The sequence below is a fragment of the Cyrtonyx montezumae genome, unplaced genomic scaffold (genome assembly GCF_038088225.1).
Source record: "Cyrtonyx montezumae isolate F1298 unplaced genomic scaffold, pur_monq_1.0 scaffold_8, whole genome shotgun sequence".
NCBI lineage: Eukaryota > Metazoa > Chordata > Aves > Galliformes > Odontophoridae > Cyrtonyx > Cyrtonyx montezumae.
In genome coordinates this window covers 94,223,669-94,245,509 of record NW_027072089.1, presented here as the reverse complement: position 1 = coordinate 94,245,509, position 21,841 = coordinate 94,223,669, and the positions used below count along the sequence as shown (strand labels likewise).

The window sequence follows — 21,841 nt, the reverse complement described above, 5'->3', positions numbered from 1 at the left end:
GGTGATGGTGGGCAAGGCCCGAAGCTGCTTGCAGTTTTACATCGATACTTTCCAAGCGTATACCACCACTTTGGGTTCCTCTCACACAAAAACCATTCTGAACATGCTCCTTCCTGCTTGTTAGTAACAAACAAACAAGTTTGTAATATACTGTGCTTTGCACACAAACATTCATAGTTTTAAGAACGCTAAAGTAAGCCAGAAGTGCTTATACCTTTTGTATACACACATATATACATATATAAATATATACATATATATATGTATATCCCTTGTATAAAGTTGTTTCCCAGTTATGCAGTTTCTGTGCATCAGGGATAAGTCTAAGTGTTGCACGTGCAAAACAAGTATAATTAGGCTTAGATGGACTGTGGATTCAAGCACTTTGCATGCAGAGCGCTTCTATGAGCTTACTCCAAATTGCAATTTCTGTTTAGGGTAGAATTTTAATTTAACTGGTTAGCAGATATACTACTCTGAATGCAATCAACCAAATGACCCTTAATTCAAACTATAACTTATTACAGGTGAACGGTACCAACCACAAATGGACTTTTTAGAGGCTTGCACAAATGTCTTTGGTGTATATGTCTATTCACTTTAAGGTACAAAATAATAATAATAATTATAATAATAAAAATAGCTATTTTGTGTGCTGTAGCAGTTCTTGTATAGCTCACAATAAGTGCAGCTCTCAACCCCTCCCATACCCAACCACCCTCCCTTGCAAATGTTTGTTAAATAAGGATTAGACAGGTCAGACACCATTGTAGTGCAAATAGTAAACGATTAAAAATTTTTTTTACAAAATATAGAAATGTTTGGCTCCAGTAACTGGACAAACATATTCCTTTCAAGTATCTCTCACTGAAGAATGTTTTTTTTTTTTTAAACAAGTTACTTCCACTTATAAAAAAGTCTTTCTGTTTTTTTTTGTTTTTTTTTCTTTCTCTTGCAGGTAAACAGTTTCAAACCAACTAGGTTGCATAGTTCTAACATTGTAAGCACCTTTACAAAATGTAACTTATTCTTTCATTCGTTCTTTATAATGTCTTTTCTTCATTTTTTCTTTTCCTTTTTTCTTTTTTCTTTTCTTTTCTTTTCTTTTCTTTTTTTTTTTTTGTAAATGTAGTGCAGAAGACGAAGGTGTATACACCTGCACAATTTTGTCCCTTTATCAAAGTAAATATATGTAAGTGTGTAGTGTCTGTATGTATACAGATATGTATATAAATACATAGTCACAAATATATCCACACAAACATTACACACCTACTCAGTTCCTCAATAAATTTGGGAGGAAAGTGCCAGTGAATGTAGTGTTCATACACATGGCTTTTCAAGGAATTTCAATGACATTTTGGACTCAGTCCAAACTGCTGCAGGTTAGATGAGCTGCTACCAAGGCTTGAATTGATGGGTAACCAGGAGAGGGAACACAACTCCTCTAGTAATAACTAATGCTTAATATACTACCTAATAAGATAAGGAGCGTACTGAAAGGAAGGAGAAACTCCCCAACTCATACCGCCATTCAAATGTATCTCATTCAAGCCTGGGTTCGTGAAGCTTTCTTCCTCTTAATAGCTGTACTCCTTTTCTCTCCTCCTCCATAAGTCTTTTTTTTTTTTTAACTTCCCCCTCTTTTTCTTCTTTTTTTTTTTTTTTCCTTTTTTCTTTTTTCTTTTTTTGTATTTCAGATGATTGTTTCATTCAAAAAGGTTATATACCATGCCAGGTCTTTCCTCTTCTTGGGCTTTTAAAACATTTTCTTCTCAATAAAGAGAAGGGTCTTGTGCACACAGGTGTCTATGAACAGCCACACTCCTCCACAATCATGTTCTGTATATCTTTCTTGATGATGTTCTGGCCATCATCGTAGTACAGCATGGACATGGGCCGCAGCTTGGTGGGCACACAACATGACTTGAGGTTGGCAAAGGGGCTATGGCCCCGCATGCGGTAATGGTTGATTACAGTGGAGTGGAAAGATAATGATGAACCAGATGTGCCTGCTATATGGCTGGGGCACTCTCCTTCACAGTAGTTTGCATGATAACCTGTAGGTGCAATGATCCAGTCACTCCATCCTATGTCCTTGAAGCTGACAAAGAACTGCTTCTTGCAGCAGATGTTAACTTTGCCATCACACTCCAGGCCTCGTCTCCGCCGCCTGTGCTGGCGGTCCTCTGAGTGCCGGGCAAGCATCATCAGGAAGGGCCGGTGAGATTGCTCCTTCTCCTCTTCTCCTGTGAGTTCTCCAGCGTCCTTTTCTTTCCCTTCTCCATCATCTTCCTTTTTCTTTTTCTTGCCTAGTAACACCAGGCTTGCCCCAGACTCCTGGCACAAGTCGCAGGCAATCCGCACATCCAAGGAGCTCTTGCCTTGGTCCAGGAGTCGCTGGACACTGCTGGAGATGGGAAAGATGTGCCAAGTGCTCTTTCGAGTGTCTACTGCTTTTTCCGAAATCAGAGTTTCACTCTTTTCACCTTTCAGCCCCCCATCCTCCATATCTTCTGCTCCTTCAGAGTTGCCTTTTGGCTGCCGGTGCTGTTGAAACAGACGGATGGTGACTTTTGTCCTGCTCCGGTTGGCCTTGGAGACCTTCAAGAAGAGCCATACTTCAGCATGTTCAACCACTGATAACTCGCTGCCTTCCTTGGAAATCTCAAAGTGCAACGTTTTCTTGGGCGTTCCTGATTTGGTAAATGAAAATAGACAGGAAGAGCTAGTTAGTATGTCGATTTATATTCTGTTAGACTTCACTGTCACTGCAGGTATGGAGCTCCCTATGTTTCTCATCTGACTCCACATTTTTATGATTCTCCTGTTCTAATCTTCCCTCACTTAATCCCCTCCTCAGTTTCTTTTGTGCAAATTCTCTTTAGAAAGCTATTTGTTTGTCTGTTGTTTTTCAGTATCATATATTAACATTTCCAGTAGCATATTTTAAGCCTTTTGTTATAGTAGTGAGATCTTTACATTCATTTACGCAAAGCATTTCATGGCAAGTAAGCTCCAGTAGCTGCTAAGAATTGCCTTTGTGATCACTGTTAGCTGAAAGGCACAAATGTATTTGTGATGACAGTCTGTGATTATATGTATCATACACATATAAATCTGCGCCTAATTGTTAAAGCTGGGGAGTGGGATCCACTTCTGCCAATTCTGTGGCAATTCTTGTGAAATGAGGTGGAAGTGAGGACTGTCCTCTCTGCCTCTGTAAAACACCATCTTCATGTGCATCTAATAAATATCAATTTTCTCAAAAAAAACCAAAAAGCAAAAAACAAAACAAAACAAAAAAAACCAACAAAATATGAGCTTTGAGAGGTTAGCAACTAAATTGTAAAGAATTACAGAATTGCAGCAGGCAGACTCTTCATCCTGTGAGATGTTAGCTGTAGATCCTGTTCTTAATTTAACACACTGTACTTGCTGTGATTATAGTAACGGTGAATACACTGGGAAAAAAAATGAGCTAAAGAACTGTATAATTATGAGGATGGTTCTCTGGCATAATTGTATCAACTTGTTGAGATGTCATGATGATGATCATGATGGTGAGGGGGTGTTTCTCTGATACAGAGCTCATATCCCTGGCAGAAGTTGGAATGAATAATGAGGGCTGTTTAATGATTTGATCACTAGAGCATAAAAAAGTTAAGAAAGAATGAATTTGCTGGTGGAACAGATATTATTTTTTAAGAGAGGAACTTTTCTGTTTTCTTAACAGGAACGGCCCTGTTGGCATCTTCTGCTCTTTCTCATCATGGAGACCAGAGGTCACAGATTAGAAATGCACAGATACCTCACCTTAGCTGGACAGAAGCAATATTCGTAATTATCAATTTTTCACTGCTACTCTTCTTGAACGACTCATGACTGTTGATCTGTTTCACTGTGCAGTGATCCTGCTTGTCAGGGAAGCAGAACTTTGTACCCTGGAAAGGGCAAGTAGTGAACAAAGAAGTGGTTGGAAGCATAGAGTAAAAACTGCTCTTGTGGCAGCAAGGCTCTGCTCCTCATTTCCCACTGCCTCTGAACTCCTCTAATATGAGCTCCCTGACTTTTCTGGTCTCTAAAGTGTGTATGTGGGCGTACTGCCCCTCTAACTACCTGCTGCTTTCTTCCTCTGTGAAGTCCTGGCACTGACATGTTCAGCTTTCCCTGGTGGCATTCCCAGGTCAAAGAGACAGATGTGTCTGAATTAGAGTGGCCAAAGGGCACAGTGTTTTGTTTGCATTTTCCCTCTAAATGAGAGTGTGAAATTGTAGACTCGGTTCTGTCAGCAAGATAGGAAAACATATGCTTTGTGTTAACAGCTTCTCACAGACTTTGCTGATGCACATCTCCAAAGTTAACTCAATTAACTTCCAAGGCAGATAGGTGAACCCATGAGATTGTGACTTAGAAAAGGAAAAAGACTGTAGTTAAAAGAGTAAGTTCTGGAGAGTAGTGGAGTTACTTTTCTTCTATTTTTTTTTTTTAATAAGAGTTGTTCAGGAATGACTAAAAGTTCATCAGTTATCTATCAGAGGGTAACATTAGTTTTTCCATTCTGGACATGCAACTGTGGCAAAACTGCCAGCTGCACTGGAGCAAAGGTTAGCCGATAAGGCACTAATCCCCACCCGCCTGGGTTCAAGAGCATGTGGAGGTGTACAGTGACGTTCCTCCAGTCCAAAGCAAACATGCTGCAAGAGATCAGCTGCATTCTACACAGGGTTGTTATATAGAATGTACTCTATCAGAATGGACACTTCTAAGGCCTGTGACAACTGTTCATCCAGCCTGCATCTTCAGTCCCCAGGCCTTGTCTCACATAGCAAGCTGCTGCTTTCAAGCTCATCTCTTTCCTTTACAGTGTTGATTAACCCTTTCTGAGGGAAGTGGGCTACTTCAGGAGTTCCTCTTTCCCTAGAGCAAATCAGACTAGGGCAGGAATAGTTATACACACTACTATGGACACAGTGAGAAATGCAAAACTTACTTTTATGTTCCTGAGGTGCCAGGATGAGCACAGACAGCAGTTCTGGTACTAGGAGAGATCCTCGGCACAAGTACACGAGGTGTACTGGACATGGACACTGATAATTCGCCCTGTCATGAGCTCTGACAGGGGCAGCTAGGCTGCACACATTGGCCTGGCCGGGGAAGAAGCTGCATTGCCCAGCAGACTAGAAAAGCTGGAGAGCCTTATGTTACTGGATAACTTAATGTTGTTAAGTGTTAATGCACAGTATTTCATATTTTGTTATTTCTGTTCTAGTGGGAACTGAAAATAGTAACAAAGTGATGTACCTTCAACAGTAAATATTGATATTAACTTATGCAGTGGTCTAGAAGTATACCAATGCAACTATTCTTTCTGACAGATGTTACATGAAAAAAAAAGAAAAAAAGATTCATATGCTCTTGTAAGTGTGAAACTTGATTTTTTCTCAATTACTAAAGATGTTAGAAAGGGAAGGCATGGGAGCACACTTGCATTGATTTTTTTTTTTTTCACTGGAGGGAAGTGACCTAGAGCAAAGGAGCACATGGCCTGTCCTCATTCAGGGATAAGAGCCTCCCTGTAGGTTGTTACCTACAGTAACGGACTTTCTAGATGTGGTTAGCTGTATTTTTACACGTAAATGGTTGATTCAGCTCCTGAAGAGAGAAGATGCAGGAAGCTCACATGAGCCTAATATTACTGCATGGTATGAAATACCAAATCCTCACACCTGCATAGCTTATGAAAGGTTTAATAACAATTTCAAAAATCATTCCCTTTCTCAGATCTCTTTACAAGAAGACTTGGAATGGCAGAGAGCTGGGGATGAGAAGCACGCTTTCATATCAGGAAAAAACTGAGCTTTTCTGAATTCTCACCACATTCAGTATTAGTGTATTGCAATCACACAGCACAGATGGTATGAATCCTGCAGTCTTTGCAAGGTCACTTAAGCTCAGACCAGCTCATTTTGAAATCCAAGTTTGATCTGTATTAGAATCGAATGGAAATCTCTGGATCTGGCTTACAATGATTATATATTCACTTTATAACTATTTCCAAAAGGTTCTGCACTACAATAAAGTATATTCTTCAGGTGTTCCAAGACCAAAATTCTGCTGAATTTCATTTTCTCCACATTTTGCATAGGCAGTCTTTTCCTTCTGGTCTGAGTTAGCAATCTCATTCAAACCCTAAGAGATATATGCAGTTCATCTACCTGAAAGGAAAAAAGAGACCCTTCTGAAAGCTGGGCTCAGTATCACTCCCATAATTATACTCAGTTTATCCTTTTGTCCTGACTTTTCATCTGCCACAGCTGATCTACAGGGGTCTTTATCCATTTGTAGTCATCCTGCTCCTGCTGCCTTACTCCTACAGGAAGACCCCTAGACCAACAGTGGTAACGCCTTCAACACTTCAGCACTCCTATATACAGCAGAGTTACCAGGCTGGATTGTTACTGCTGAACAAAGCAGCTGATAAAGGAGACCAGGGATTACATCGGGCCCCCTGTGATTGCTTTTCTTCATCTCCTTTTCCAAATGTCCTGGAGAGGCCACTCTGCACTTTGCTATTGGGCTAAAGTCTCTTGCAGGAAAAAGGATGGGATACTGGTGGAACCATCCAGCAGCACCAGGATCACAGCAAAAACCATGAAAAATAGTTAAAAACACAAGCCCTACGCCATAGTGCATTTACGGTAAAAGGTTTAATGGAAGGAGTTACTGAATGGAAAGAAAGCACCGCATGACTATATAAGCATGAGGGTTTGCTCGTATCTGTTTTTCTCTTTAGTAGTGCTCACACGCTGTTTTAGGATAGAAACACAGATGTGGGTGAGGTGCCCACACAAGTACCTCACTCAGTGGAGCCTCCACAAGGGCAGTCAGGGCCCAAGCCAGGGGCTCAGCCTGCTCCCAGGCACTGCCAAATGTGGACATGGCACAGGGCAGCACAGAGGGCCTGAGGCCAGGTCCAGAAAGCAGGGCTCAGTCTTTGGGGCTAAGGATCCCTCCTGCAGGACCACTGGATGTAATTGCATAGCCAAAACCACTGATTTGCAGTTTGCAACCTGCCTCAGGTCATGCCTGCTTAGCTTGAGCTGTGTCTTCAGTGGAGGGCCTAAACTATACAATTAAGAGGGTTTTGTTCACTTGTTTTGGTTTATTTTTGAGTAAAATGCTTATATTTTAAAATACTCTTTTCCTCCATAACCACATGCTGTTAAATGATTAAGTCTATTTTTCTTTGGAATGAAAGTGATTATGCTTCCTAGTCCTGCCATGTGACTTATTCTTAATTTCTCTTAACATGCAGCATTTAAATTTTCCATTCAAAAATCCTGTGTGTAAGAAGGTGCTGTTACTTTAAATTTCCATTCTTCACCACTGCTTAATTTTGAACCATTTTTACATTTATACTGAAGAGAGCTGTTTTTCCATACAAAGCAAGCTTTTTTTTTCCTTTTTTAGTTGCTAACTTTACTACTGCCTATGTTTAGATTTGGGGGAATTTGTGCTGCGTACCAATGTGTAATTACATTCAAAAGCATCCTTCTCTTCACTTCTCATTTCCGTTCCCCAGGAGACAGAAAAAAAAAATAGGTTACTAGAAAGGTTCCTCTAAAGAGAGTGAAGAGAGGAGCACGGTTATTGAGAGATAATTGCTCAATATGTTTACTAATGAGTGACCATTGGAGTTGGATAAATTGTTCACGGTACAGAATTTATTCAGTTAATTTAGCACTGTTATCATCTGACAATTATCTCCTGGGCAGACCGTGTGAATGAGCAGGCTGTGCGAATTCTTACAAATGTGTTATCACTGCGATTAGGTTGTGGCTGTTTCTGTGAATGCATTTCAGCCTATGGATCACTGACAAATTATTTATTCTAACTATTCAACACCTCATGTACGTGAATGGTCATCTTGGTTGCACAGTTTTGTTTCTGCTCCCTGTCCGGGTGACTGCTGCCTCTAGAAAGTGTGTGTAGGGGGGAGGAAGGGGGGAATTATGACACAAATAACAAGCACCTTATCTTTATGTTCACATATTCTTTTCAGCAAGCAAAAAGGGATTTCTGTTGTGAGAAAAAAAAAAAAAAAAACAACAACAACAAGAAAAAGAACTATTCCCCAAGCACTTTTGAAGAGAAAGCAGCAGCAATCTTATTTAAATAACTTCTCTTGAAAAATTAACCCAAAGGGGCATTGACAAGGTCATTCAGAATGTGAAATAATTCAGTTCTGGTGAACCTTGACTCTCCTTTGCTATTTTGTCAGGAGGGAAACACTTTACATTCACAATCTTAAAGCACCTTCCAAATTGAAAGCCCTTCCCCCAAATGGTATTCAGTATTTAGAAACAAAAATTGTGCTTGTTCAGTTAAGATTTTTTTGTTACATGATTTTTTACATTTTAAAAAATTAAACAGTTAAAAAACATTTACAGTTGTCCTTTTTTTTTTCACATTTACATCTAAAATAGCCTAAGGAAAGTTTAGGGTCACTTGCACCAATAACATATTTCAAGATACAAATAATACTGAGTCTTTGTTTTTCAGAAAAGAGATGCATATTTTTTTGTACATGTAGTATTTTGTTTTAAATTCTAAGATTAAGTGCATCAGTAGCTTCTACTCTATTCATTAAAAAGCTTAATTTCTGTGTTAAGGTCCAAGTCACAAGTCCACTGAAGTGAACAGCAAAACTTCAACTACTTTCAGTAGACTAAGGTTCAGTCCTGAATTACACCTTGCAAAACTCTGTTGCATGACATGAGATTGTTTTTTCGTATTTATATAGACATAAGTGGATAGAAGAACTGCTCAGCATGAATTTACACGTGTGTAGTGTAAGTATATCCTGCATTCAGGAGGGCACATGAATGCACATACTTATATGTAGGAATCTATTCCCATTACAGTGGTGCAGGTTCAGCTACATAAGTGTGTAAGTGTGCCTCCTCTGGCATATTCATGCATCTGGAAATGCTTCTACACAAATACAAGCAAATACATATTCACATATTCCCAGCTACATCTGCGTACAAAACACTATGCGTGGCTAACCACAGACAAGGACCCATGCAGTACTTTCTCAAGTATCATTTTATAAACTGGTTCCCACCTTCTCAGATTCATCTGTGCTTTCTCAAATTGTTCTCAAACTAACCAACCTCTGTGATTTCTCACATTTTGTTACAATGAAACAGATTAATACAGAATGGCATTTTTTCTTCCGGAAGTAACATGCTTTGCTTTCATTTGCTCAACTTGAAATCTTTGATAAAGTATGCCAAAGGAAAAAGAAAACTGGGGGGGAAAGAGACTTGTTTTCTAAAAGCTGTTTTAAAAAAAGATATGAGAAAATCAGCTCAGATGATGATTCACAGTCACATTTCACAGTATCTGGTAAAAAATAATAATGAACATTTCTGATCTTTTCAGATTTCCAGAACTTGTAGCTTCCATCATTTTATCAGTTTTATCTTTTTCCTCCAGTGCATTATTTTACTTGCAGACTTACACTGCAGCGTCTGCCTTTTAAATAACGAAAAGAGAGAAACAAGAGCTCCACTCAAAGAAGCTACACATAAGTATGAAAATCTCTGGGATTCAGGATTCAATTAGGTACAATAGGAGTTTGCAGGAAGGCTGTCTACATGGAGCAAAAAGCCTTTGGAGTGTGCCCTCTCGTGGCCATTCCTTATTCAGCACAGATAGCCATACCGTCAAATACACTGCCTTCCAAAAGCAAGCTGATGAAATGATTTAAAGTCATGAGTGGCCCATACTTTTCCTCCTCCTGATCTGCCAGCCTGGCTTTATAGGAGTAGGCATCTTCCTAGGAAAAGCTGTGAGTGTGCACCTACGCATATCTGAAAATAAAAGTAGGTATTACATGATCAAGGCAGTTCACCTGCAATTGTGTGAAGGGGTACAAAAAGGCAGAAGCAATGTAAATAGCTGTCACGCTTTTCTTTTTCTTTTTTTTTTCTTTTTCCCCCTGACAGTTCACCTAATGATAAGCCTTTGGATATTTCTACAGAGTAATTCCCATCAACTTTTCAGGGGCTGACGTTAGCAACCCATTTCATTGGTAGTTCAGTTGCTAGGATCAAATTTACCTGGAAAAATCCCAGGTCTGCTTAATCAGCTATCTACATAAAATAATGATGCACTTATTAGACAACCATATTTCATGAGTATAGGCTCTCTCAGTTATAGAACCTGCTGGATTTGTTTGTCACAAATGTATTTGACCCCTCCTCCTCAAAAGACAGTTTTTAAGTCCTTGAAGTAACCCACAGAGCTCTGGCACAGCTGCCCTCATAGCAGAACTAATCAAGGTTAGTAATTGTAGTTTGATATTCAAGTAGAAAATCATTTTCATGTTTTACTTGTAAGAGTGCCAAAGGACAGTAGGGTGCATTTGTAAACTTTTGCCCAATGCAGTCATTAGTTTTGCAAAGATTTACTTGGATTTGTTAGCTGTGAAAATGACCTGCCAACTATTCTGCTGATATCCTGGACGTAACTACACCTGTGCTTCAGACAAGTTCACTGCACATAGTTTCCCCCCTAATTGTCTATACCCTGTGTTCACCTGAATTTTAGTCTCCCTTATAAAAGATCAGTATCAAGCCAGAATCACGTTCACAGGGCACAGTCTGTTCATTCACTCCATTTCATTGTATGTCTGAGGATATGGCTGATGAAGGATGGAAATACTACTTATTTATGAAGGCAAGCAGTAAACGTGGCTTCTGAAAGGTAAGGCTGGTTTATGTCAGCTTATACCCAAAAGAGCAAAAAGCCTAAAGTCTTACTTCTCTTTCCATAGACATTTGTTTGATACAAGGTGATATGCTTCCATTCATTTCCATTGATTTCCTATTCCCTCTTTAGAGACAGAGCAGGAAGAACTTTAATCTGACTGTGAGAGTAACACACTTGTTCTCCTTGGTGCTCTAAACTTGTGCCAGTTTCTACAGAGTGAACACTGGTAACTGCTCATGTGGTGATATTATGTTCCTGTCTTTTTTTCCCAGTAATTCCTATCTGACACACCACTTGCCTTCTTTTTGCCTCAATTTCCTCAAAAGAAAAAGATAATATTGCTTTAATATTTCAGACACAATACTGCTGGTGGGGAAGTGGAAGAGAGCTCAGGAAAAGTTTGCTCGAGTTATTGCAGCACTGGAACCCGCAAGGCACGGCAGGTCCTCCACTTTTACTGAGACTCCAACTATGAACAGCTACAGGTGAAAAATACTGTTTCAACAATTAGAAGTCTCCCTATAGACTGGAGTTAACACTTCCATAAGCCAAAACCTAGAACTCAGCTTCTGTGTTGTTTCTTCCAGATAAAAGCCTAGCAAGTATGGGACGCGGGTCTGGAGCAGCCTTCCAGGCTTGGCTTCCAGAACAGGGTTGGTGGGGAGCTAGAGGGGACAGCGGGGAAGGAAAGGCATAGGAACACAGCACATGTCCCAGACATGCTCCACAATGTAAGACTTCTTAAATGAATTTGGCTAGCAGTGATGGGACAATACTATGTAAATCAAATTCGGTGACACACTGGTGTAGGGTTGTTGCAACAGGAGGATCAGTGGCTGAACTATTGGCCAGCCTGTGGGCCTGGGCATGATTTTCACTGCTCACGTGGCCCGGAGAGCCAATGGCTTCAAGAGCCGCTGCTGGAGGGTGTCGTACTGAGTGGGCATATATCAAATTCCAAATTCCTTTGTGTGAGAGCTCAGGAGAGACAATAATGTGTTTACAAATGATTGCGACTCACACAGGGAAGAGAAACCACTGCTCATGCCATATGTGTTTCAGAACGAGCTGCTGAATACCAGGTGGGGAATCCGACTCGTAGGGATTTCATTGCTTTTAAAAGCTCATTTCTATAACTAAGGTTGAGCCATCCCTGCTTCTAGGGACCACTGGCATTGATGTTTGCCTGCTTTCTGAAGTAGAAGGGATGGAAAAAAGAAAAAAAAGGAAAAAAAAGCCTGAGCTTGCATGCTGAAGGGACTGATAATGTGTGTATTGACAAGGTCGCTAAAGGCAAGGGCTCCCTGTACAGTTGGAAATCGGACAGGCAGCAGGAATGTCTGCTCTTAAAAGCATGCACACTTCTTGTGCATGGCTTCCCTGCAAACAGAACATCTGAGTCAACAGGTTTTCAGGACTGGAAACTCTGAGTGTTGTCTTAATTGTTTATACTGCTGCAGCAAACTTTTAAACAAAAATGCTTGGTGTTCCTTTGCATACTTTGCCTACCATATGCTGTACCAAACAAAACAATGACATTCTTTTAAAACTGTCTTGGCAACAGGAAAAATGCTTTGGCTAGACAGCATCATAAAAAGTTGCTGTTAGTTAGATGATAGAGTTATTGCAGGATATTGACATTGTTGCACGTATAAACATACATATGCAAACAGATATATATGCACATACACTGAATTAAAATGAGTTCTTGTCATATTCATGTAAGAACAAGACAGTAAAGTACAACTTTAAAGCTGTTTCCTATAGGCAGCTGATGTGAGCCTTAGCCATTAGTTATTAAGTATATATATTCTTAGCCCTTACTATGTAAGAGTTAGGGAAAAACAGAACTGTAAAAAAGTTCAAAATATAACCTATCAAGGTTGCATTTTTTTGGCAGAAGCAGTTTAGGAGCAGAATCTTTTTCTCCAGCATGCAGAAGTCTGCATTACAAATTGGATCAGCTACAGCAACTTGTCCAGTTCTATTGAAGTCATCTGACAGTCCCTGCAACTCTTTATTGCCGAAGATGCTGTGTTAAATTAGAAAACAAAAATGCCCTCTCACTTCTAAAAGTTAAAGCTGTTTCATCTGGTTTTATAACTTCCACTATAATTTTTAAAAGAAAGGGCAGTTTCTGAAGTAGTTTGCAGCTCACTTTTCTGTCCTTAGAAAATCCCCAAATGCCTTGAGCCCTTTTTCTTTCACCATCAGCCCTGAAATCCAGTACTTTAGTGCAAGTACTTTGGTTTCACAAGCAGTTTGGAGCACCCCTTTGCTGCCTGACTTTCTGTTTGAGACTGGTTAAAGAGCTTCTTCCCTGCTTGGCTGCCTGTGCCTAGCAAGTGTAATCTGCAGGCATGACTAAATCAGAAAAATCAAATTCCTTCAGAGTCCCCCCCCCACCCCACACCCCATCCCATTCGTTCTTCTCCCTTCCCCCAGGTCTCATCTCACAACCTCGCAGAAAGCAGTACTGCTACAGAGAAGAAAAGAAGTTAATTGCAGTTCTGGCAAACAGGCTATTTTACAGCTTTGTTTTTAAGCACTCACCTGATTCTGCGAAAGTGATGATTTCTGAGGTTTGCTCCACAACTTCATTCATTTCTGCTCTTCTTCCAACATCATCCTCTATTTCCACATAGCCATCCTCTCCCACCTTTCCCACATGGAGTTTCTTGATGGCATTTAAAAGTGCTGCCTTGGGCACCGGCTGGGTGATGTTAGGTCTGTCCCTCAAGTGCAACATGTTCAGTATGTGCTTCTTTACTGCTTCCACCATCTCAGGCTGTGAGCTGGGCACATCCTTCGAGAGCGTGGTGAGGGCACATGATGGACAGTCAGTGACTGAACTGTGCCCCTCGGATCCTGGGGTTGGGGAACTCCTCACTATAATCCAGCAAATCACCAACAAAAATCCTCTCTTCCAAAGCAAAGGCATCCTGGCAGCAAAAGTTGTTGTGATTCCCTTTTTAAAAGGCCCTGCTTTTCCTCCCCCTTCACGCACAGTTTTTTTGGGGGCTGGTTTGTGTTGTTTGTTTGTTTGTTTGTTTTTCTTTCTCTTCAGCAAATTCTCTGGAACAAGAACCAAAAGTTTTCTGTGAAGTTTTGTTTGCAGGTTCCCTCTCTGAATGCAATAAGTGCTGTAGATGTTAGTGGCTGTCAGGGAGAAGAGTTCTGACTCTGTCTCAGAGTAGGAGAGAGACACAGAGAGAGGGAGAGAGAGGGAGAGGACGGATTGGCCTAAAGTGAGTGAGTGAATGGGAGAGGGAGGGAGTTTTGTCTGTGAGTAAAGGCTATGATTAGGAAGGGGGAGGAACAGGCAGGCTGGCTTCCTTATGCTCATTGCTCCCCTAACACACACCTCTCTTCAAATATCACTACTCAGGCTTTCTGCCCTCCCCTCTAAAATCTCTCTTAATTCCTGTAAATTTACTCTTCCTTTTTCCCAGTTTGACCCTCCTGGCTCCCTTCTGGCTGTCATCCCCTCCTCCTTTTTTTTTTCTTTTTTCTTTTTCTTTTTCTTTTTTGGTTTTGTTTGCTTTATTCCTTCAACAGTATCACTGGCTTAACTAAACAGAGGAAACATGAATGAATGAAAAGAGTGAAACCTTCTATTAATGAGCACCTTGCTCTTGTCCTGTCTGGTATTGTTAGGGTTAGCAGGAGATCTTAAATAGCTTGTGAACAAGATGGGGATGAGGGCAGGGGCTGAGAGTATTTTGGGCAGAACACTGTTCTGCCTTGAGTAGAAGAGAAAAGGTCTTTTCTGCTCATTTGTAAATGCTGGAGGTTATCAACACTGGCAGGAGATCTGACAGAAGCAAAATAAGCCTGTTGTTTGGAGGACTCTATTATACTTGATACACTCTCCAGCTGCAGAATGCAAACCAGGCACTGAGAGCATGAGCAGGAGGAGCTGGCAGGGCACAGGTCTGTGACATGCAAAGGTACTGCTTGGGAACCAGAAACATCCCTGCTGCTTTGCTAGCCTGTGCCTAGAAGTTCCTATTTAGGTTTGCGATTAATCAAGTAATGTCTGAAAAATGCTTTGAAGATGGAACGTGTTACATGTCATCTGGCCAAGTCATACTTTCTCCTGACTCAAGCAAATCCCTCATCAATGCCAATAATAATTCTGTCTGAGTGAAGACTGAGTAAGATCTTCTACATTTGGCCCATTATTATTAGAAGAAACTTTTTGTTTCATTCATTTAAACCACACAACCATAATATTAGAATAAGGCAAAATGAAGTAAATGCAATCTAAAGTGCTGCTAGGAGCCAGAGTTTTAGTCCATGTCAGTAGACCTGTAGCAGTTTATTCCGGTGAGGCTTCTGCAATGGGAAGTCTCTGTTAGGGCTTCATATCGCCTCTAGCTTCAGCATCATCCCTGTTCTGGATTAGAACTTAGCAAGGGTGAAGCTAACAAACGCCCTCACATTTGGACTTGGTAACAGAAACTGAGAAAACTGCAGCTGATGGAGTTTAACTTCTGAGGTTCTTTCACGCTGGACTTTATTTTTTACTGATTTTCTTAGAGCTTCTGCTTCTTTAGTATTTACTATCTTTCATTCTGTCTCTTTCTCACACACACACCTCTTGTCTTCTTCTCAGGTGTGCATACCTCCTTCCAAGCAAACATTCCACTTTCAGTATATTACCATCAACCACTGTATTTTAGTAGGAAAGAATAATTTATAACGATAGGCATTGTTTTGTGAGATAGCTACAGGCACCCAGGCAGAGAGACAGGCAAGGGGATTATAGTTAGAGTAAGTGAAACATACAGAAGTAATTGAAAAATCAACCAAAGTTTTACAAATGTTATATATTGCAAGTCCTTTTCAATTAAGGTATTTTATAAGTCTTTCACTGTTATAAGGCATTCATAGTACACCCTCATCTGTGTTTTACTGACCTCAGTTGCTATACTGTTATATACTGTTACACTTACAGGTCTGTCAGCATTATAAACCCTGCAGCCATTCTTATAAACACATCTTTGTAACACAAACCTCACTATAATACATCTAAATTTCTTGGATCTCGTGAACAGCCCAAAGTCTGTTGTAATTACATGAAGTTTGAAAGTCAGCTTGAAATAGAACTAAAAGTTTAATTGGACAAAAAAATTTCAGATGAAAGTACGCATTCATGATTAGATGTACTAACAGATGACATAATTAAAGGAGTTATTTATAGTTCTAATATAGTATCTATCCCAACAGTGTCTGATGAAAAGTAAGGGATAGGCATATTTCAATTTAAAAGACAGGCAGTACATCTGAGTTCCTGCTGTGCAGTATACATTGCTCGCCTATATTACAGGTACACTTATCACAATCTATTACATACAGGTATAGTGTAGCATATCTGCATGCCATGGTGATGAGAGATTTAATGTTAAAGCACAACTTTCTAAAAGCATTGTTTTCTAAAAGCAAGTCTGCTGGTACCACTGAGAGTTCATTCATACCTACAAATATGCATGCATACATACATCCATGTTCACGTCTAAAAATACAGTGTTTGAATAAATATAGAAACGATGGTTCAGATTCCTTTCATAAAATTACCTGAGCTGCAAAGCTCTGCATATGCATTCATTCACTACAGCCCTAGCAATATGCAACAGCATGCACATGAATTAAAAGTTTTAGTTTTAAAAGAAAAAAAGCTGGGTTAAAGTTTTACCTCTCTAGTCCTCACTCTGAGAAGGAGACTGCTGTATTGTGCATTAAGAACTGCTGAAGTTCCTCTTTGTGGTACTTATAATGTGAAGCTTTATACTGTACTTCTTGTGTGTACACTCACATATAGTGTCTGTCAAAAGTAAGTGGGCCGGATCAGTGTGCTGGATTGGTTAATCCTGTTACATCAGCAATTGACTGTTTTTCCTGTATGAGACATACTTCTGGTAATTATCTAATGGAAACTCCTAATTGTCTAGCATGACAAAATATCGTGGATTCAACTTGTAGTGGTGATCTCTGTATCCATTTAAAGAATAGAACTTAAAATCAGACTGAATGCAAACACTGTGAGTCAGGGAGACACTCTCCAACTTGTTTTATTGCATAGCTAGATATAGATATTATTAGATGTAGATAACACTGATTTAGTTCAAATGCAGTATTTGCCAGATATTTAATTACTAGTTAGCAAATTGTTTTAGTCTGCTATCGTGCTAAGGATATACCAGATAATCTATCTGCAAATTTGGATTGTTTTCAAATTCAGGAAAATGCATCTGCTTAAGAATCCTTTTGCAGAGGGTATAATTTTTAGTTCATTCTTTGTATAAATATGTCCTTCTGTTAACTTAGGCATACTTTTAAAGTTCTTCAAAAATGAATCATATTGCTCATGTCCAAGTCTCATGGCTTCTTGGTGTGCAGATTACATCACTATTAAAAACTATTTAGACATCTAAAAATAAGTCACAATGAATGACAGGTGAAATAAAATCAACTGAAATTTTCATTTCACTTTACATTAGTGAACCTCAAAAACTACTGTATGCCAATTAGGCAGTACAAAATTCATATATATATATAAGGTCAAAAGTAAATTCAAAATCAATCTTTTTTCTTAAGCACACATAATAACTGGTTTTATGTGGTACAGTTTATGACAAATGGCATGATCATGCAGCCTTTACTCATTCAAAACACCCACTGATTACCAGAAAATCCCCATCCTTCAGATTTTTTTTTTTTTGCCTGAATCGTACTTACAATTGTATTTTTATGTCCTGTTGGTAATGTAAATTTAATCTGTCTCAGAATATGACTGCTAAGGATCAGGCAAGAAAAAAAATTTTCAACACCCTGATACCAGGGAGTACTCAGAGCAGCACTGAGTCCAACTGAAGTATGTACTCTATTCATACAACAGCTTTAGTAGAATGAGCAAAAAATCAGGAGTTAATGGAAAACATATGACCAGATAGTTTGTTTTGTTTCCCAGTTTTAACATGCATGTAATAAGTTTTCAGGCTGTAACGTTCTGTGGATTGAAGCCTCTTGAAACAGGTTTCATTAGCTTTTCTGCAGTCTGACATTCGTGGTTCCAGTTGTTGCAAAGAACATTTGATTTTTATTTTTCTTCCTTGAAGGACAGTGAGATAGACATGCTTGAAAAAACAAATCATGAGCATACACATACCTACTTCTTTGCCGGACAGTTGCTTTTATGGGGATCCTAAACCCGAAGTCCTTTGACAGAGGACTCAGAACTGTGCTTTTCTCAAGACCAAACTGAAATTTGGTTTTAACTGGCACCCTCAACCCCTCTGAAATTAGTTACATACTGGTGGCTCAGTGACTGCTGTCATTTGGCAGCAGACAAGTGCTCAGCAAGAGAGCTTGTACTGCCTTGGTTTTATAGAGAGTGGAAAATCTGCTCCACGAGTACCAGAGCTCTCTGTGCTGGTACCTGAGCATCGGGCCTGGGGGCTGCAGCGGGCCGGGGTCCCGGGGAGGGTGTGTGGTCTGTGGCAAAACCAGAGGGCTACTGCACAGAGCACAGCAATCGTGAGCATGATTTATAGTGCAGGATAATTTCTGAAAGGAGATTAGGAGAAGTGAAAAGCATTATTCATTTCAGAGCATGCTCCTTACTGCCTCGGGGAATTCGTGTATAGCTTTACCAAAGGCCTAATGAAAGCTTTACTCGGTGACTAATTTTTTTTTCACACCTATTTCTCTCTTTATAAATATTTTTCTCCCCACCCCTTCACTTCTTCTCATTTTGTTGAACACAGCAACACCTGCTGGCAGCGGTCCGGGAGTACTGCTGGAAAGGCCCACTGATCTGGCTCTTCAGACCAGCTGCCATTAAGCACTGCCAAGCCATATTAATGAGCTGCCTCTATTTTTACCCCTTCCTGCCAGAAAGGGCAATTGCTCTTGGGAAAGACTGTAGCTGTTTTTTTTTTTTGTTTTTTTTTTTTTGTTTGTTTGGTTGTTTGGTTGGGTTTTTTTGTTTGTTTGTTTTGTTTTGTTTTTTTTTCCTTCTTCTTTTTTTTTTTTTCTGAGCAGCTTCCAGGTCCAGATAATCACTGTTCATTTAGTGAAGTTGGGATTTCTAATGTAAATTCTGATGCCATTAGTTGAGATCACATAAAACATAAGAGCGATACTAAGCCTATCTAGCTGGCTTGTAGGCACACTTCTGTTCCTTGTTGAATCAGAAATAACTAAAGGAATGGGACAGAGAGAAAGGTTAGTGTAGCAGCAACCTGCTTCTTTTTTCCTAATTGTGTATTTTATCCTACAAACCATTAAAAAGGATGGCCCAATGCCACTTCATTATTCACCTAGTGGAGTTTATGTGATTTACTGGCTATTTTGGAATCCCAAATTGCACGCAATAGCATTTGTGTGCCTCCATTCCTGCTTTGAAGAGCAGTCACTAGAAAACACTTTGGCACGGATTTCAGTGCAAATCAGCTGGAATCTCACTCTGGTGTACCTTATTTTACTGTAATAATAACAAAAGATGTGCCAGAAACTTACATTTAGATGTTTTATGTTTCTGCTTTTATGTATAAGGATCAATTAAGCCTTGTCTTCTTGCTGCAAACTCTAATACTTATGTGTTGTTTGGAGGGGCCAGTGTTTTCAATCATAATTAGTGAGCTGGTCAAAAAATAAAGTTCATTTGAGGATAAGAACTCAATCTAGAGGGTGGGGTAAATAATAGCTTTCAACTTCTTGCCTTTTTTTATACTAATGGATGACACTTTTCTCAGGGGGGCAGAATAAGTAAAAATGTTCTGATTGAAGTGATTCTTGTATAAAGTCAGTCTGGCTAACAAAAGCAAGTATGTTTTCTTTCTTTCTGAACTATACCTATGCCTTCTGTTATGCAATTCATTGATCCTTCTTTCTTTCCAATCCTTCAACAGTGAGTTGTTTCTTAAAAAGGGATGTTTTATATCTATGTTACATTAGCAAATGTGTTGCCATTTCACACTTTAAAACAAAAAACAGAGGAGTTTTTTATGTTGGAATACATAAGCCAGATGATGATATTGGTATGAGATGATATGATACAAATGGTGTGTTCTTGGTGTGTTCTCTGATCAGTGCTTGTTTGAAGCAGTTCATATGGGGTACAAAAATTCTCTTTAGAGAGAGAAGTTTCTTGAATCTATAGAGAGAATGGAGTTAAACTAAATGAAATGAAGTGGTTTATAAAACCTAGTGTCCTGCCTTGTTGGCTTGATAGAATGGTTTTCGTCACATTGCTGGAGTAGTCTTTCTTCCTTGAGAAGCAGCCCTATAACGTGTCTTGAGTGATACTGTCTTCAAAGATATTTCCAGAGGACGTGATTAGAGTCACATCAGTGATTTAAACCATACAGGGAGGAAACCTCAGATGACAGATCCTGTTTGGTATCAAGGTGGGTGAAAAATCTACAGCTAAAGTCAGAGCAGCATTTAAGATTTATAGGTAAGTTAAAGCTAATAATGAAAAGTAGATTGCACTAAATTAAGTTGCACAATGAATGCAACACAATCATTCCTAATACAATTGTACTTAGACCAGTGGAGTTTTGTCAAGAATAATGGATGTCTTTATTTCTCTTACAAGTCCTGAATTCTCTGTTCTGTATTTCTTTCTCTGCAGTTAATCACAGCATATTGAATGCAAACTCTATTATCTTTCAGCTTTTAGAGCCAATTCTCAATGCCACTGAAGTTAACAATGTCTATGGGACTAGAAGTCAGTTTGAATAGAACTTTGACAATTATTATTAACCATTTGAAAGATGGAAAGAGAGACTAGAAATCAAGGCTTAGACAAAAGCTGTTCAGCTGATGTGCTTCTCAAATTAGTATTGCCTATGGATTTCTGAAAGACTTACAACTCTTAATGTAAGTGAAGGGCTGAATGCTTAGTTAATGTAAACTAGAGTAGCCCCCTTCAGAGACAGAAAATCTACAATCTTTTTCTTTATTTAACTTTCATGTAGTAATGTATATTTTTTGGCTTGTTCTTTAAAAGGTAGATCCCAATGGTTGTTTTGTAAGAAAGTTACAATTTCATCTTGCTTTAGCTCCCTATATGATGGGGATGCATTTTTTACTGTTTTGTGCACTTCTGAATCTGCTGATGTGTGGGAGGGAATTGAATGAAGCTCATGAGCTGGCCATTTGCTTTGAGTTGAAGTCATCAAGAGATGACTCCAGCAGATCTTCCAAGGTAGTCATCATACAAAGGCCATTGGGAAAAGGACTCCACGTAGATGGATATTTCCTCTCTGTGAGAGTGGTGGGTAGAGAACTGGCATAAGTGAAACACTGAGGACACCAACAAATGCTTTAAAGAGGATATGCTGATCTTGTGCATCACTGCAGCTATGTCCATTGTGAATCCCCCATAGAACAAATCACCATAAAAAAGTCAATACGTGCAAAAGTGAAAATGGTAAGGGGAAGTCTGATGGCTTACAACTGTTCTAAGCAGAGTATTAGATGGGGACCTAGGAAGTCTGGATTCTCTGTCTCTGCTCTTGATTGGTGGGTAGGGGACAAGCCCATAGCTTCCCCATCTGCAAAATGGAAACAAAATGATGGGGAGTACTGAGATCCATGGACCAGAAATGGCAAACAAATCATTGTTGTTTTTTGGTCTTTCAAAGCACTCTGGGATATGAAAGAAAGAAACTGCAAATGGAAGCAGGGTGTGGGTAAGGGCACAAGCTCAGCTGTTATCAAGTGAAGTGCAGTTAGTGCTCCCAGTGTGCATTTCTTCGGTACCTTTAGAAGTAGCCACCAGTGCTGCATTCTCAGGTACCAGTGACTTTCTAAGGAAGGCAGTTTCTGTAGCCTGCTATGGCTCTCACAGAGCAAGGACTCATAAATACCTGTGTCTTTACCGAGAATCTCAATTTGCCATTAACCACCCTAATTCAGAAGCTCCCTAACTTGACATGATGTCCAGTTAAAGCACATAATGTGCAGTGAGCAATGCTGTGCTGTGTCCTTACTACCAACACCAGTTTCAGTCTTGGTACTTTAAGATCACTTTCAGACTTATGTCCAG

At 39.6% G+C, this 21,841-nt stretch overlaps 1 protein-coding gene and 1 long non-coding RNA gene across 3 annotated transcripts; one reads left to right on the top strand and one right to left on the bottom strand.

The window, feature by feature from the left end:
- Positions 1–1,642: 1,642 nt before the first annotated feature.
- On the bottom strand, positions 1,643–16,562 carry INHBA (inhibin subunit beta A). Of its 2 annotated transcripts, XM_065753042.1 has the most exons (3): positions 16,481–16,562; positions 13,336–13,857; positions 1,643–2,696 (listed from the first exon to the last, which is right to left on the bottom strand). In XM_065753042.1, exons 2-3 carry the CDS (start codon positions 13,721–13,723, stop codon positions 1,810–1,812), a joined length of 1,275 nt encoding a protein of 424 aa, XP_065609114.1. In that variant the 5' UTR covers positions 13,724–13,857; positions 16,481–16,562; the 3' UTR covers positions 1,643–1,809. The 2 variants fall into 2 exon arrangements, with proteins under 2 accessions (XP_065609114.1, XP_065609113.1); XM_065753041.1 differs by lacking the exon at positions 16,481–16,562 and having other exon boundaries at positions 13,336–14,220.
- On the top strand, positions 9,410–21,536 carry LOC136059126 (uncharacterized). Its single transcript, XR_010623192.1, has 3 exons — positions 9,410–10,776; positions 11,138–11,864; positions 20,464–21,536. It is a non-coding gene; the product is annotated as an uncharacterized LOC136059126 (long non-coding RNA).
- The last annotated feature ends 305 nt before the right edge of the window (positions 21,537–21,841 follow it).